We start from the raw sequence: 16,932 nt of genomic DNA on the forward strand, positions 1-16,932 counted from the left end.
TCATCCTTTAGGCTGGGATAATCACGATAGTTTAAGATTTTTAGGCAGCCAAATTGCATGGAAATTCCCGTGGAATTGGGTGACTGAGTTCCCAAGGCTCTGCTGAGAACATCAGACATCAGCGTCAGACTTTCCACAAGGTTTCCAAGCTGCAACAAGTGGCTCTGAGCCAGGAAGTTCACCCCATGGTCTTGCATCTGTCCAAGAGCTGCTTTCCCCAGATTCTCCTTGCAGGATGCCTTATGCAGAAGGTCATCAGAACTCTCAGAGGATCTTCATTTGAACTCAGATTTCTCCAGGAGTCCAAAGCAGAGAACATGTATGGATGGTTCCCCTTTCCCCTACACTTTCTGGGGTTTTCCAGGGGTGTTCAAGATACTTGTGCTCTACTGTGGCAAGAAGAAATGAGGAAAATTAGGTACTATAAGTCAGTACTGGTGGAGTTAATTTGACATCTTTCCTGCCACATAAAAATGGTGGGAAATTCTGATCTGTTGGGTTATATCCAGTACTTGCACTCACACAGGTGCAGACTTTCCTAGTGTGAGTCTTGAATCTTACCAAATCTGATCATCTCAGTCCTTGGCATGTTGCTTGGTTGCCAACTACAAAGATATTTTGGTTTGTTACTACAAAAGCAGGAAGGCTTTCTAGCTAAACTGCGTGTTTCCCTTGAAAGCTGCAGCTGGTTTAGGACTAAAATGTATTAAACATATTCTCTGTTTCTTTCTGTCTTTCACTCCTTTTTTTTTTTTTTTTTTTTTTTTTTTTCCTTTTTTTTTTTCTTCCTTTCTTTTTTTTTCTTCCTTTCTTTTTTTTTTCTCTTTTTTCTTTTGTTTAAATTTCTAATGCTTATCTGCTAAAACCTTGAAGCCATGCTTTCCTGAGGGCATGTTGGCATGCCTGTTGAGTATGATATGCAATAGAATCTCTGATATATTTGTTGTTTGTTTGTTTGTTTTTTAATGTAGCTGTCTCTGCTAAAGGTGTGAGATTTCTCCCTGAGCAGCTGTGGCCCACCAAGGGAAAAGCCTGGGCATTGAAGGGAGTAGAAATCATTGTGATGTTATCAGTGCTGAAGACTACTGTGACACCATCACTCAACAATAGGGAAGAACAATTGGGTTGTAAGTCTGGGCTGCAAACTGACAGTGCAGTTTGGATTAAATGTGATCCTTTGCCCCTTGGGATGTTGAGCACAGTGCAGAAGGCCAGGGGGTCAGCAAGCAGAGGTGTGCACATTTAGGGAGGCAGCATCTTCAGGCAGTGGCGTGTCTGGCTTCTAACAACCCACACAAGTTATGCAAGGCTAGTTCTGGGTTTGTTTTTCCCAGAGGCTATATAACTAGATCTGGATATATCAGGACAGGGAAAGCAAAAAGGCCTTACTGCACCTTCAGTGCCTGCTGCAGATTGAAATGGTATCAGTTTACTACAAATTTTTACCAAGGAGAAAACACTCCAACAGTGTTCTTGTAAATGTCTGAACAATTTTCGTCAAACACTGAAATAATTCACCCCAGACAAATACCTGGCAGTATACATTTCGGCCTGAGCTCTTTGGCTGACAAAGCTACCATGAAGTAAAAAGTCCTGTAATGGAAGAAGTTTAGTCAGCTGGAGTTATGGACTCTGTGCATGGTGTTACCTAAGGCAGAGGTGCAGGATGTGGTGATGGCAACTGCAACCCCAAAGTGTGCTATAAACAGTGATACATTCCACAGGTCTAACAAGTAAGGAAAAAAAACTATTTTTCTCAAACCAGTGCCACTTTCTTAAAGGCCCCAAATTCAATATTTGTAAGTTTTGTGATGATTCAGAAGATACTAAATGTTAGAGCCACTTAATGATGTTTGCATCCTGGTTTTCTAGGGAAAGTAGGCTTATGTGATCCTGTTGTCCAACAGTTTCAAGCAAATGTGGCAGATGGGAGGAAGCATCAGAGATTGTCATCTTGCTAGAAATTTTAGACAAAACTTACGGTGTACCAGAGGAAGATCCAAACTAGTGGTTTTGCTTGGTAGTAGATGAGTGACAGTTCACAGAGTGAGATTGTGGAGAGGGCCTGGTACAGACCTGCACGTCAGCATCCATACAGCCCCAGGCAAAACTGCCCATTGCATTCTGTAGCCATAGGGCTGCTGCTGAGGGAAGGGGTCATTGCAATAGAGAATCCCAGAACTGTCATGATGGGAAAAGACCTCTAAGATCATTGAGCCCAAAATACAACTCAGAAAAACACACCATATCCACTAGTGTATGTTCTGAAGTACCACACATACATGTTTTTTTAATTCCTCCAGGAATGGTGATTATACCACCTCTCTTGGCAGCTCATTCCAGCACCTGACTACCCTCTCAGTAAAGAAATTCTTCCTAATATCTAGTCTAAGCCTCCACTGGTGCAACTGCAGGCCCTTTCCTCTAGTCCTATCATCCTTTACTTGGGAGAAAAGGCTAACACTCACCTCACTACAACCTTCTTTCAGGTAGAGAGTGATAAGGTCTCCTCTCAGCCCGCTCCAAACTAAACACTACCAGTTCCCTCAGCCTCTCCTCATAGGACTTGTTCTCTAGACCCCTCACCATCTTGGCTGCTCTTCTCTGAACACATTCTAGCAATGCAGCATCCTTCTGTTGGCTCATGTTCAGCCAGGTGTCAACCAGCACTCCCCAGGTCCTTTTCAGCCAGGCAGCTTTCCAGCCACAGTTCCCAAGCCTGCAGCATTGGCTGGGGTTGTTATGATCCAAATGCCCAACACTTGGCCTTGTTAAACCTCAAACAATTGGCCTTAGCCTATCAACCCAGTCTGTCCAGGTCCCTCTGCAGAGCCCAAGCAGATCAACACTCCTATCCAACTTGGTGTTGTCTGTCTTCTGAGGAAGCATTCAATCCCCTCATCTAGACAGCTGATAAAGATATTGAACAAGACCGGCCCCAAAATTGAGTCCTGGGGAACACCACTGGTGATTGGCCACCAACTGGATTTAAGTCCATTCACTACAATTGTCTGGGCTCAGCCATCCAGCCAGTTTTTAATCCATTGCAGAGTCTAAGCCACAAGCCACCAGCTTCTCTAGGAGAATGCTGTGGGAGAATAATGCTATGAGGGCTGAGGGGATAAAAATATAACTCTCCAGTGAGCCCCATATCATTAGATCTTCTGTTTGCAGAAATACTTTCAAAAATTTCCTCTGGCTATGCTGTGATCCTTGGACTCTGGCATCATGCAGGCAGGTGCTCAGCCTACAGACACACTGCATGGAGCAGTCCTGAAATTTTCTGCTCTGTAGATCAGAATTACATCCAGTGTAATTGTTACCAGGAAGGTCTGCTTTGCTATGGTGGTGCCATCCCAAACCTCATATAACCAGGGTCAAAAGCATAATCGTTATGGCTCACGCAAGATCTAGAGTCTGCCCTTACTGGGGGCTCATCTTCTGCTTCAGTGTCCTGGTTTTCGGTTTCCTGACTGGGTTCTTTAAAGAATCAGCAGCATAATCAGTGACTACACTGATGATTAAGGAAGGTTTGCTTTGATCCATGTGATGAGACAGTAGGAAGGTGCTAGATTCAGTCCTACCAAAGAAGCCTCCCAGAGCTTACAGCCGCTCCACCTCCAGAGAGAAGTGGAAATGCTGTGCTTCATTAAGGTGAAGGAAAGATTCTCAAAAATGTCCTGTTTGCTTGACAGAGAGAAGAATACCTGAAATCTTGTGTTAGTGCAAACTAACATTAAAATAAAAATTAGAAATCTGGGTAGGACTCTGGATCTGCAGCCTTAAATAGAGAAAAGTGAAACGTCAAAAATCTGTACACACAATTTTCTTCTTCACCATTCAGTGAAAGGTGGAGTAGTTAAGTCTGTGGCGCCTTTAAAATGATTCATTATTTCCATAGAAGCCAATTCATGTTTATCCTTCACATCGCTCTGTGGACATTAAAATAATGGAGAATTATATTTGCTTTTAATTTTGTTTCCAGACAGCTTGGCCTGAGTCTTCATGATGTGACTTGGAAACTATATCAAATTGTGATTTACTGTTGCCCGTAATTGTGTGAAGATTGAAGATATGCTGGATGCTGCTTTTCCCCTTTTTTTCTTCCTCACCCCCTCTATTCTTTCATTTACAGAGTGTTCTTGACTGTAACCTGGTGGAAGGCCAGCATTTCTGCCTTCAGTGATTTTCCTTGAACCATCTACAGCAAATCAAGATTTATTTTTTTTTTCCTTAACATGAGGCTGTGTGTGCAAATGAATTGTTTGTGCTTGATAATGCTGGGTCCTTCCTTCCTTCCTTCTCTCCTTCCTTCCCTTCCCTCCCTCTTTCCTTCCTTGTTTTCAGCCTGTTTGCTTTCTCATTCTCATGCCCTAGAGCATTTTAGTTTTAGTCACTGCATTTGACATCACTTAAATCAGAGTTGGAATGAAGTCACAGAGGGAACAGTAAGCCAGTCTTCTCCAAAATTTATGGGAGTGAAGTTGTTAGCATAGATTGGTAAATGAATACTGACCAGGGTGAAATTAAATCCACCTTAGCTTCGTTCTTGTTTTGGTTTTTTTTGTTTTGTTTGGTTTGGTTTGGTTTGGTTGGTTTGGTTCATCAGGTTAGTTGTATGTAGCATTCATCGCAAACATATTATTCATGCCTCTATTCCCAAGTATCCAGCCTTTTGAGTTTTGCTGAGTAAAGTGATTTGGAAAGAATCCAGATCAGTTCATGCAGAGGCTATGCACGTTAGTAGAAAACTACATAAAAATTCGGTGCATGGATTTTGTGTGCACTTTAGCCCTAAAAAATGACTGTGTGTATATATATGTGCACATTTGTGAATATATATATGTTTACATATATACAAACATATATATGTTTACATCAATTTAAAATTTGTTTAAATACATTTTACTGGTTTGCATGAATCTTTACACATAATCGTGTATTTTTTTAAAAAAAATTCCAGATTTCCTTGTCCTTTAGGGAAACACTTTTTAGTTTTCTGAGTAATGGTTTGCCAAATATATACAGTTGTCTACTGTTTTGTAGTAGATAATCTAAAAAAGCAAATATTTTAAAATTGTTTCAGGTGTTTAATTTGTAACTGGTTTTAGAAAATAATAATTTAAATACCTGTGATTTTATTTAGTCAGATTAACCTGATACACATGCTGAGTTAGATGAAATCCATCCCTGGAAAGGTGATGGAGCAGCTCATTCTGGAGGCCATCTCTAACCACTTAGATGAAGGGAAAATTATAAGGAATAGCCAGCATGGATTTATTAAGGGAAAGTCATGCTTAACCAATCCACTAGCCTTTTATGATGGCATAACCAGAAAGTTAGATGAGGGAAGGGCAGTTGATGTCATCTACCTTGACCTCAAGCAAGGCTTTTAATACTGGCCCTCACGATGTCCTCACAAGCAAACTTGAGAAATGTGAATTCAACAGTTGGGTAGTAAGATGTATTAGGAACTGGTTGAAGGACAGAGCTCAGAGAGTCTTAGTGGGGTTGAGTCAGGCTGGAGATGGGTGACCAGTGATGTCCCTCAGGGGTTGGTGCTGAGTCGTCTTATTCAATATATTTGGATGAGGGGACAGAGTGCATCATCAGCAAGTTTGCTGATGATACAAAACTGGGAGGGGTGGCTGAGGTGCCAGAGAGCTGTGCTGCTCTACAGCTGGACAGGTTGGACAGCTGGGAGGGCAGAATGAAGCTCAATAAGGGCAAGTGTAAGGTACTCCTTCTGGGGAAAAACAACCCCATGCACCAGTACAGGTTAGGGGTTCACCTGCTGGAAAGCAGCTTGGGGAAAAAGACCTGGGAGTCATGGTGGGCAACAGGCTCACCATGAGCCAACAGTGTGCCCTGGCAGCCAAGAGGGCCAGTGCCATCCTGGGGTGTGTTATAAAGAGTGTGGCCAACAGGTCAAGGGTGGTTACCCTTCCCCTCTGCTCTGCCCTGGTGAGGCCTCCTCACCTGGAGTACTGTGTGCAGTTCTGGGCTCCCCAGTTCAAGAAGGACAAAGAATTACTGGAGAGAGTCCAGCACTGGGCCACTAAGATGTCTAAGGGACTGGCGCATCTGCCATACAAGGAAAGGCTTTGGTTTTTTTGGTTTTTTAGCTTAAGGAAGGTAAAGGAAAGGAGGCTGAGGGGGAATCTTATCAGTGTTTATAAATATCTAAAGGATGGATGTCATGAGGATGGGTCTGGACTCTTCTGTGGTGTCAGAACAAGGGTTAATGGACACAAACTGGCAAACAAGAGATTTAAATTAAATTTGGGAAAATATATCTTCACTCTGAGAGTAACACAACACTGGAATAGATTGCCCAAGGAGGTTGTTTGGTCTCCATCCCTGGAGATATTCAAGACCCACCTGGATGTATTCCTTTCAAAACAGCTCTAGAGGATACTGCTCTGGCGGGGGGGGGTTGGACTAGATGATCCTCAGAGGTCCCTTCCAACCCCTTACCATTCTGTAATTCTGTGAAATATTTAAACTTCTTGAAAAAAAACAAAACAAAAAAACCAAACCCCAGACTGTTTTCCTATATACAAGTTCTGTGCAATTAAATTGCAACATTTAAACCACACCAATTCAGGATATGGTGTTAATGTACTGAAGGTAGTGGGTTAGGGCAATGTTTACCCTCTTCTACTTGTTTCTTCAAGTGGAATTTAAGCTTGGGATATTCTCCTTTTACATATACTCGCATTCTAAGGATTATAGCATTATAAGTAGTTCAAACAATACTGTGACTATTATAAGTACCATTTAAAGCAGATCACTGCAGTACGGTGAGGTTCTTGAAATACTGTATAATTTTTATTTTTTTTTTAGTTTGAAGTACTGTGCAATGCAGCATGTTGTGTTGCACAAACCTGCTGATGTTCTACAGTGCCTCTGGCTGGGCTGTGCTGGCAGAATATATGTTTCATTTCAGCCCCAATGAGGGATATTCAGCATGCAGCTCCATACAGGGATGAAGTCCAAGCTCTCTGGCCATGCTTCATGCAGGCAGAGTGGATGGATGTATGGATGGATGTGGATGCATGGGTTTGGTGTCAGGTGTCAACTGAAGGTGTCTGACCCACAGATAATGGCCTGTTGGTGAAAAACACAAACTGTCCTCCCAACTTGCTGTACACCAAGGACAGCAGAGGGTGAGGTGGTGTGGTATGTGCTGTTGCCAAGATCTGAAGCCTTTCCCAGGTGCAAGGCACACTTCCAGAGAGAGAGGCACTTTTGTTCACCTTTGTTTTGGTGGGTCATGGGCTGCAGCAGTGCTACTGCTTGCTGTGTGTGTAACTTGATTTTCGAGCAGGTTGCCCTTCATGGCCAGGAGACAGGAGGGTACAGACACCATGTGTGGCATCCCTCTTCCTGGGCCATGTCGCTTCAACACCAGCTGCTTGTGTAACTTGGTGCAGTCTGGCATTTGAGTTGGATAAATCTGCTGGGTCCCAGAGGAAAGGCAGGGGTCACCAAGATGCGACAAGGCCTCCTCACACGTCAGAGGCCACGTGGCAGAAATTCATCATTGAGAAGAGAAAGGCTCTCCCTCTCCCCACTTGGTAGTAATCATGGAGAACAATGCTGGCTGCTATGCAAAATATTAGTACTGCTGTGCAAAATCTGGGCCTCTGCTCATGGCCCGCTGAGTCAGACTTGTTTACTTCATTGAAGTATTAATCTCTGTCTTTGATCGGCAATCAGCAACTCCAGGCTCCAGCCTTAATAGAATAGAATTTCAAACTGTAGATTATTCAGTTTTGCTGAAAATATGAGGCTTCTCAAATGATGTATTCTCCCTCACTCCCCTATGGTCTGTTTTATCAGGGCTGAGTTTAAGATAGATAATTAATTACTCCCATTCCGAGCTCCTTCTTTTAATTTAAGAATTTTCTTTAACATCTGGAAGACTCTCCTGCATGCACTCCTGAGAGGTTAAGCAATGAAAGAGCCATTAAATGAACTTCAGTCATTAATTTTTTTTCAGTAAGATAATATAGCACTTCAGTATATCAAACAGTTTCTGATTTATTTTACTTTGTATCATTACAAAGAAATGTGGGAAGAAGAGCCTGGCTTTCTTGTTGTGTGAGAGGACAGTGAATTAGGAAGCCTTCTGGTCCTCCAGCAGTTAGCAAGAAGCGGGACATGAGGAGTGGATCAGTGGAATGAAAGAGCTTTTACCAAGGGCCTGATGTCCACACTGTGCACTTAGGAAGACAGAGGGGAGAGATTTAGCTGTACTGATACACCACTCTTCTCAGAAATACTTTGCTGGTGCCAGTCAAGCCTCTTGTAAGAACAAAAGCAGGGGCCAGCTCTGTTATGCTATTCTTTGATGTGTTGTGAGGTCCATAAATGTTGTCACTGGTGAGTCACTCCTGGTCTGGGCTCTGCTTGTTCTTCTGCTAAGCCCAAGTCTCCATGCTATGTACTTGCCACTTCAAGAAACCCATTCACTCTTCATATGCATAGCTTCCCCATTTGGAAAATTGTGTACCTTGTTTTTTTTCTAAGAAATAGGTGAAAGCAAATCCCTACAAAATCTCTTGGAATGGTCTCTGGCAAACTTCATGTACACCTGCTGAAAAGTTCAAAACAGTAGCAGCAGGATGGAGCTTGTGTGTCAGAAATAGCAAAGGAAAAATTCTCAGTTTTGGAGTGTCTTGAATTAGAAATTCCATGAAGATTTCATGGTGATTTAAAGTGCACCAGCTGCTGCATTGGAAGTTCGTACACCTTCTTCCTTTCTGGTTGTTCTACTTCTGTGTTCCCCTAGCCTCACTGTTCTAGGAGATTTGAAGGATTCTTAGTCTTTTGCAGTTGTATCATACAACTGTCCATTCACAGACTTCATAACTTTTCTGTTTTGGGCAATAGACTGTTTATTTTAGTGGCAATATTTTGTCCTACTGGGTTTAGGACAGATGTAGAGCTGTTAAATGTCAGGAAATACTGGAGAAACTCAAAGATGCATTTAGGTATCAACCCTCTCATGCACATACTGGAAGGCCAGTGCTACAGCTGTGTTAGGTTACCTTTTTCCATGATGAATGGACTGCACATGTGAAGACATCTTGCCACAGTTGGTTTCCAGTGCCACATTTACAGATCAATTATAGGCATGTAATGGGGAGGGTGTGTAAGATTTTTTTCCAGTTTTCTGAGCCATTCCTTGGTATTATTTCTACTCACACGTTGCTTTAGTTAATAATTCTTCCTGAATTATACATGTAAAGTAGGTATATATTTCAAAATGAACAGAAAGTGAGGACCATCTGAAATGGTCCCACAATTCTGTAGAGTAACTATTCTCATTGATTCTGTATAGATAAAATAAGGATTGGAAAAGCCACTTTTTACTCCATTTCCATTTTGGTATAGTTGCCCAATGCACAAGTGCTTGGAAAACAATGATGTTGCCACCATCGCAGAGTACTTTATTTTAATACACTGCAGATATTTTAAAGATTTCAGCATATGGTTGGGATTAATTTCATTAATCTAAGCACAAAACATTAGTTGTTCTAGATGTCTGTGTAGGTAGTAGAAGGCCATCTCTCAAGAGAGCCTCCTCCCATGCTAAGCTATGTCTCAAAAGTTATTTGTGCAAATAGCCCCTGGCCACTGACTGTGTCTCTGTAGGGAGCCTGAACAACTCATTCAGATGGGTTAAGTCAGCTGCAGATGGTGAAAGCTGTGAAATCAGATATGATAAAATTTCACACTCTTTGTGGACTGTGAGCGTTATGTCTGATGATCAGCCTATTCGGCATGATACTCTTTATTTAAAGAATTATTTCATGTTGTTATTTTTCCACTCTGTGGGTAACTGCATTAACAACAGTTGTGGAGAGAGTTCTCCACAGCTTTAGATACTGCTCAGCAGGATGTTCACTTCTATTGTCTTACATGTATTATTTTTGTCTTATATGTATTATTTTTGTCTTTTTCAGTCTTCTGGTACCAGTATCACAGTGGATATTGCTGTCATGGGAGAAGCACATGGGCTCATTACAGATCTCCTGGCAGACCCTTCGCTGCCCCCCAATGTGTGTACTTCACTGAGAACAGTGAGCAACCTGCTTAATACACAGTTAACCTTCCAAGCCATCCACAAGCCAAGGTTGAACCCTTTGGTATCATTCAGTGAGAACTACACCTGCTCTGACTCCGAGGAATGTCCAGAGAAAGGAGAGAAACTGGCTATTCCCAAGGTGAGAACTGGACCTGTCTATCATCTCATAAGTTGGCCCTTCCTAAAGGGACAGCACTGAGTTTGTGGGAGAAGCCTCTGGGCTTTTTTCTTATTCATTTCAAATTAGTATGTTTTGTACTAATCATACTTTACCATAGAAAGACAGCTAAGTAGACTTTTGGTTTCATAGAGAGACAGTGCCTGTGTATCCTTCGGCTCATGGCCAGGTTAACTTTGGTTCAGGCATCTTTAGAAAATTATATTCATCACAAGATAGCTCACATACGTGGTGTGAATATTTTCTCACAGGTGTTGTTTGGACCCTAAGGGAGAAGAAGAGATAGTAAGCAGAGCAAGCAAAAGCCTTTCAGCGTCCGGACTCAAATACATCTCAGAAATTCCTCTCCCATTCAAAAGATTTCAGCAGTTGCATGTGCAGTCACTACCTAGTCTAGGAGCAGTAGAGAACTAAGTAGTAATATGAGGGACCTTTTTGCCCACTGTGAAGATTGGAATTTGAAGTTCTCTGTGAATTTTGATCTCTTCTTTCTCTCAGCTAGAGATATGAAACCTATAAAAATCAATGAGAAAGTCTCTATTGATGACCTCCAGGTGATCAAGTTTAAAATATTGCAAACCAAACACAAACACACACACAAAAAAGATCACCAAAGTACTTAGTATGACAAGTATTGTGACTTCATGAGAAGCAGTCTTGAAGAAAAAGAGGACTGAGCTAAAAATATACATATATATATATATATATATATATATATATATATATATATATTACTGCCTTGACAGATGGCTTTATGAATGGTCATTAATCTGGCAGGAAATAACCAGTGCTAATCACCCACATTTAGTAAGGAACAACTAGCAAGAACACATTAGCTTTGAAGCAGTTTAAATTGTAGGTTTGTTGCTAATTAGCTGTCCTGCAATGCTTACATTTTACTTTTTAAACTAAACCAAAATACCTTTGTACTGCATTCTCCCTGGCAGAATTAAATACAGGCAGAGGATGTTGCACAGGAAAATGCTTGTGATTTTTAAAAGTTCAAATGGCACAGCCAACATTCATTCCATCATTTCCTGGCATCTGAATTACACTTCTGATTCCTTTTTAAATATGTTTTAGTGTGATGATAATTATTACCCTGTTCACCTCTTTAGCAGATGTGTATTTTGAAATGGATGATCCCGGGTTGTTAAGCCTGTTTTCCAATTTATTTTTGTTTCCGTGTCTGTAATGGCTGTAGTCTAGGATCTGAGGGGAAAAGTTAAGTGGAAGACTACTGCCATCACATGAGCAAACACAGGGAACAGATACCAGTTTGCTGTTGCATAATACCTTGTGAGGAGAAGAGAAATGAAGGATGAAGAAATGAGTTAACGCTACAGAGAACTAATGTGACTGAAGAATTCACTGACCTAAATGTATTACGGTTCATAAATCTAATAGTTTTCAGTCCTTTATTTAAGTGTCTAAATATAGATTTAAAGTCTTTACCTTGAGCACATGACTGAGCATTTTGGGTAAGGAGACAGTATGTTAACATATTTATCTGTAAGTCTGAGCTTCAGAACTACAAGTGTGTTTTGTCTCCCACCTCTTAACACTCTGGCAAAGTCAAAGCTCTCCATCAGATGACATCTATTTTAGTTCTTAACCATAAACAATTCATGAGAACTGCAAGAGAAATATTGTATGAAATTAAAGGATCTGCAACAGCAAATCTGGATCCACAAAGACTCTATCATCATCCTTTATTATCTTTGCCTTCAAAAATTTGAAAAAATAATGTGAGTCTTATCAGTGGAGAAAAGGAAGAGACAGATGAAAGAAAAATGCAGGTCAAAGAAAATCTTCTGCAAGCAATGATGCTTTCTCTAAGCATTTCAGAAGACATCATATTCCAGAGTATGACAGTTTTATTTCAGAGAGTAATCTTTGGATTGGGTAGATATAGCAGGAAAAGAAGTTGGAACTCCTCTCCCCTTTTTTTTCTTATGGCCTTTCTGTCTTTAATCTCTGATTCTAAGCATTCATGACAGTTTAAATCACAGAATAGCTGATGTAGAAAGTATGTCTGAAGAGCATCTAGTCCAGTCCAGAGATCATCTAGGTTCAGTCCCCCAGCTCGAGCAAAGTGAGCCTGGAGCAGGAGTCTCTGGGCTCAGTTTGGAGCAGGTTCCTTCAGACATGTCCAGTTGGGGGTTGGTGTAGTTTGGTTTGCATGTAAACTCCACAGCCTCTCTCACAACCTTGTTCAGTGTTCAATCATCCTCACAGTAAAAAATATTTTCTTACATTTAAATGGAATTTTTTTTATTTCAATTTCTGTCCCATTGCCTCTTTTCTTATCACTGGACACCACTAGAAAGAACCTGACTGCATCTTCTTTATACCTCCCTTCAGGTGTTTGTATACATTGGTAAGATGTCCCCTGAGCCTTCTCTTTTTCAGGCTGAGCAATCCTAGCTCCAACAGATGCTCCAATTCCTCAGTCACCTTTGTGGCCCTTATGACTTGTTTAAGTGCTTTTGGCCTCATCATATAAGGGCAAAATTTTTAAAGAGCATGACCAACGTTGGCTGACTCCAGGTGATGAACATCTGTGGCTATGGGGCTGTGGATAGATAACTTGTTAAAACTTGAAATAAGGAGGATAGTCCAGACCCTCCAAGCATTTAAAGCACCAACTGTATTGATTTGAATAGAAAGTAAGCACATATTACCTGGGAGAATCCAGGTGTAAGGTACATCACTAGGTGTTGTCAGGAAGGATTAATGAACTGGAAATGTTTTTCTTCTGCATATTTAAAGTTTTTGTAGCATATGTAAACTGAGCAACTGATTTTTCTGTAGCGCTTACGGAGAAGTTTGCCTCCAGGACTGCTGAGACGAGTGTCCTCAACTTGGACAACAACAACATCAGCAACAGGATTACCTACATTGGAGCCAGCTCCAGTGAGAAGGGATCGCAGTGGCAGCATCAAACCTCATGAATCATCTTCATCCAGGTTAAAAATTACTTCTTCTATCTTTCATGCCTCTGAGTAAATTTATTTGGTTCTGTGTCATGATGTCCCTCATTTCAAAATGCTGACTCCAAAGTGTGTCAGAGCTACTTCTTCATGTTTCTCTAAATTGGGTTGCCAAAGAAGTGACTTTCCCAATTTTAGTCAGGTTATGCAAAACTGTTGTTATCATTGGGAAGAAAAATTATAACCAATAAATAAGTAAATAAATAAATGTCTTTATGCTAGCCAAGTTCAGAATTTCACAATCACATCGGAAACAAAGATACCTGGTTAAAGTCTTCTTGCTATCCATGGGCATTACCCAGCCAAGAAAAAATTCTATCAGTTAACCTAGCTCTAAACATCACCTCTAAGTGATGTAGTCCTATCACTGAACTAGGTCATAAAGCACTTCTCCATCCTCTAGATACTAAACTTCCAGAACACAAACCCTGATTTTTGGTGGACCCTCTTAAAACACAGTTGTGTGGTTTTCTGTCCATAGAAGTGGAGGGAGTGTCATCAGGCCATACAGCACTGTACCTGCCCTGCATCCCATGTGCGCACTTCTTTCCAGAATATGGGAAGTGCTTAGGGATGCCTGAGCAAACTCCTGAAAATGCAATACCAGCAATAGATGGTAAATAAAAGCCATTGAGTTAGATAAGTGAAAAAGTGATTCAGAGAAGGAAATAGATTTGTTACTATTAGGGGGGAAAAAAAAGGTGTAGTCTAAGAATAAAATTACACAGGAAGGTTTGCTAGTAGAAGTTGAAAGCAAAGCTGAAAATTAAATGAGCAGTGAAAATTTTTCTTGCAGGTCAGTTGCTGTACTTTCCTTAATTTTAAGCACTGCTATGGATCACTTCTTGTCCGTTGACCAGAGTTTAGTTTCTGAGGTTCAGAATCTCAGCTTTCCTATTCTTAATTGCAACTGTCTCATCTAGTTAAAAGGCTCTGCCTGATTTGCCACAAGAAGCAATTACACACAGCTGTTTTGTTGGGGTGTAGACTGAGTGCCTGATTCTATGTAAGGTGTATTTATTTACTTATTCATTTAAGATGCTCCATATTTTCAAGGGTTCTCTAAGAAGGTGCTAGTCCAAAGGAGACAAGTACAAAGCGGTAATTAATAAAGCTTTGAAATTCATTTCAGCAAAATCACTGGAGGAATTGTACATTATTTATTTGTCTTGCTTGGAAAAGAGTTCTGGATTCTATAACACATACACTTTAATCTTGTGTTCATACAATGCATCATAGAAAAAGAGCACTAGATCTGCAAGGAGGTTTGAATAGGCTGAGGTATCTACCTACTCCCTTTTGTGCCCAACCCAAAATTTAGTTCCAATTTCCTAAAGCACATCCCTGAAAGTTTTTCAGACTTACCCAGAACCTTACTGGCTCTCGCTGTTCTGAAGGGATGGGGTTTTATTTTAGGGCTGCAGTCCCTCATTACTTACTGTATCAGCTAGGTATTCCCTGCTCACTCCTAACAATTCTCTTTTTCCCAGGGCCTGATCACTGAGCCAGTATATGTAAACAGATGTTATGAGGCAGTATGTAAATAGAACACATAGTCTTCCCATGAAATTGAGAGAGAGGTTGTGTCTGCTCCTTTGCTTATACCAGCAGCTGACTGCTTCAGGGTGTTCCCAGAGTACTACCCTAAGAAAGTTGTTTCCCTGTCTGGGTTTGTTCAGACATAGGCACTTCACATTTTGTGATTTTTATGGTACCAGATAGCTTGAGCTGAGCTGCGTGTAACTCTCCACAAGCGCTGCAACAGATGATTCAGTAGCAGACAGGGAATGAATTGAATCATAGAATCATGGAATGGTTTGGGATTGGAAGGGACCTTAACAATCATCCAGTTCCACCCCCCTGCGTTGTCAGGGACACCTCCCACCAGACCAGGTTGCTCAAAGCCCCATCCAACCTGGCCTTGAACACTTCCAGGGAGGGGCAGCCACAACTTCCTTGAGTAACCTGTGCTAGTGTCTCACCACCCTCAAATTAAAAATTTTCTTCCTAATGTCTATCCTAAATCTTCCCACTTCAAGTTTTAAACCATTTCCTCTTGTACTTTCACTACAAACACCTGTAAAAAAGCCCTACCCCAGCTTTCTTGTAGGCAACAGATAACTCTTGTGGGAAGGGCTCTTGTCAATGAGAAGAGAGGCTTCTATCCTAGACACTGGTAACTGTGTTATGTTATGTAGCTGTTTCAACAGGATTTCCTCCTTTCTTGCTCCATGAATATTTTTCTGTTCTCATCAGAAAAGAGCAGAGCCCTCAGAGGAAGGGTGGTAGTCAGTCATGAAGCCTGATAGTTATGGTGCCACCCTGTGAGAATAAATTTTAGGTCCTCACCTCACCTCCGCAGGGGCTATCATCTTTGAGATGGTGGATGAGGAGTGTGGAGACACGTTTTGCCACGGGGAAAGGAAGAGCAGAGAAAAAGCTCAAGAAGAGAATTTGGTGCCAGTAGTATAGAAAAAAGTAGGGCCTGAGAAGGCCCAACAGCACCAGGGTTTTCTGTTGGATAGCTGTATGAATAGAACCCCAGATTGCTGCCTTGGTTGGCCTTTCTTACAGACAAGTAAACCTTTCCAAAGAGGATGGTCTCATGCACAGTGCCTATGTGCTCAAAGCAGCCTTTAGAGTACACTGAACGTCTGGTTCAAGAAAAATACATGGTTAGCCATAGCTGCCTTTGTGAGGAGTCACACGTATCTCAATATAAGTAAATACAAAGTAAATATAACCAAATAAAAGTGTTCTTCAGTCACCAGCTTGTGGTTCCCAGGATGCATTTAATTTATACTCTTGATCCCAGACTCTGATGTAGTATGTAAACATTGTAAGATGGGAATCAGGAGGACAAGGAGAGCAATTAAATGTTATTGGTGGTCTTTTTCTACAGTTGTTATATAACTCTGCATGATGAGCCAACTAAGCAGGATATCAATTCTTCCTACGTTTTGTGTCACCAATTGTATAATGATAGCTCTGTCAAGCTTCCCAGCCTACTGTTTGAAGTTCTTTTACAGTAGGAGAAACAATGTGTATTCCAGAAAGGGGAAAAATTAATCCTGTAAGTCTAGCTTTAAATTGTTTGGCAGGCCAGTGTAGGTTTGCTTTCAAGGAAAAGGATTTTCAACTGAAGGAGAAAAAGAAAATCTTTGTTATCTGCCACTTTCCCTGTGCCAAATTCAACCACACCACTTATCGCAGAAAAAGAAAGTTTCATGGACTGGAGGGCAGGAGGGGGACAATGACACTGGAATTGCCTGTGGCAGAACATGCAGTTTTAAAATCTGCAATTTGTTCCTCACAGTCTGGGACATCACGTTTAGATCTATTTAGTCACAGATCGCAAAAATCCCTCTTAAATCTCTGTTTAAGATAAGTAATCCTGTATTCTCCCAAACCCATGTCACTGTGCTGTTAAAACACGGTCTTCTTACAGCTTAAAATTATTGGAGAAAATTAATAGAGCTTCTACATTCCTTCCCTTATTCTTTTCTATATAAAGTGCTTCTCCCTTAAAAAATCAAAATGGGATTTTGGGAATTTTTTTTGTTTTTTCTTTACAGTAGGACAGTGTGTGATATTCTTCCTGTTGATTAAAAAAAAACAAAACAACAACACATGAAACAAAAAATTATTAAAAAAAGCAGCTGGAT

General features: G+C 41.0%; 1 protein-coding gene across 3 annotated transcripts in view; it reads left to right on the forward strand.

Annotated features, from left to right (window-relative positions):
* Window positions 1–16,932, forward strand: part of PDE3A (phosphodiesterase 3A) — a 242,807-nt gene that overhangs the window by 192,290 nt on the left and 33,585 nt on the right. For all 3 annotated transcript variants that reach the window (XM_071733053.1, XM_071733051.1, XM_071733052.1), the window contains exons 3-4: window positions 9,975–10,235; window positions 13,089–13,243. In XM_071733053.1, coding sequence (XP_071589154.1) covers window positions 9,975–10,235; window positions 13,089–13,243 — 416 coding nt within the window. The remainder of the gene's footprint in view (window positions 1–9,974; window positions 10,236–13,088; window positions 13,244–16,932) is intronic.

The sequence above is a fragment of the Heliangelus exortis genome, chromosome 1 (genome assembly GCF_036169615.1).
Source record: "Heliangelus exortis chromosome 1, bHelExo1.hap1, whole genome shotgun sequence".
Classification (NCBI taxonomy): domain Eukaryota; kingdom Metazoa; phylum Chordata; class Aves; order Apodiformes; family Trochilidae; genus Heliangelus; species Heliangelus exortis.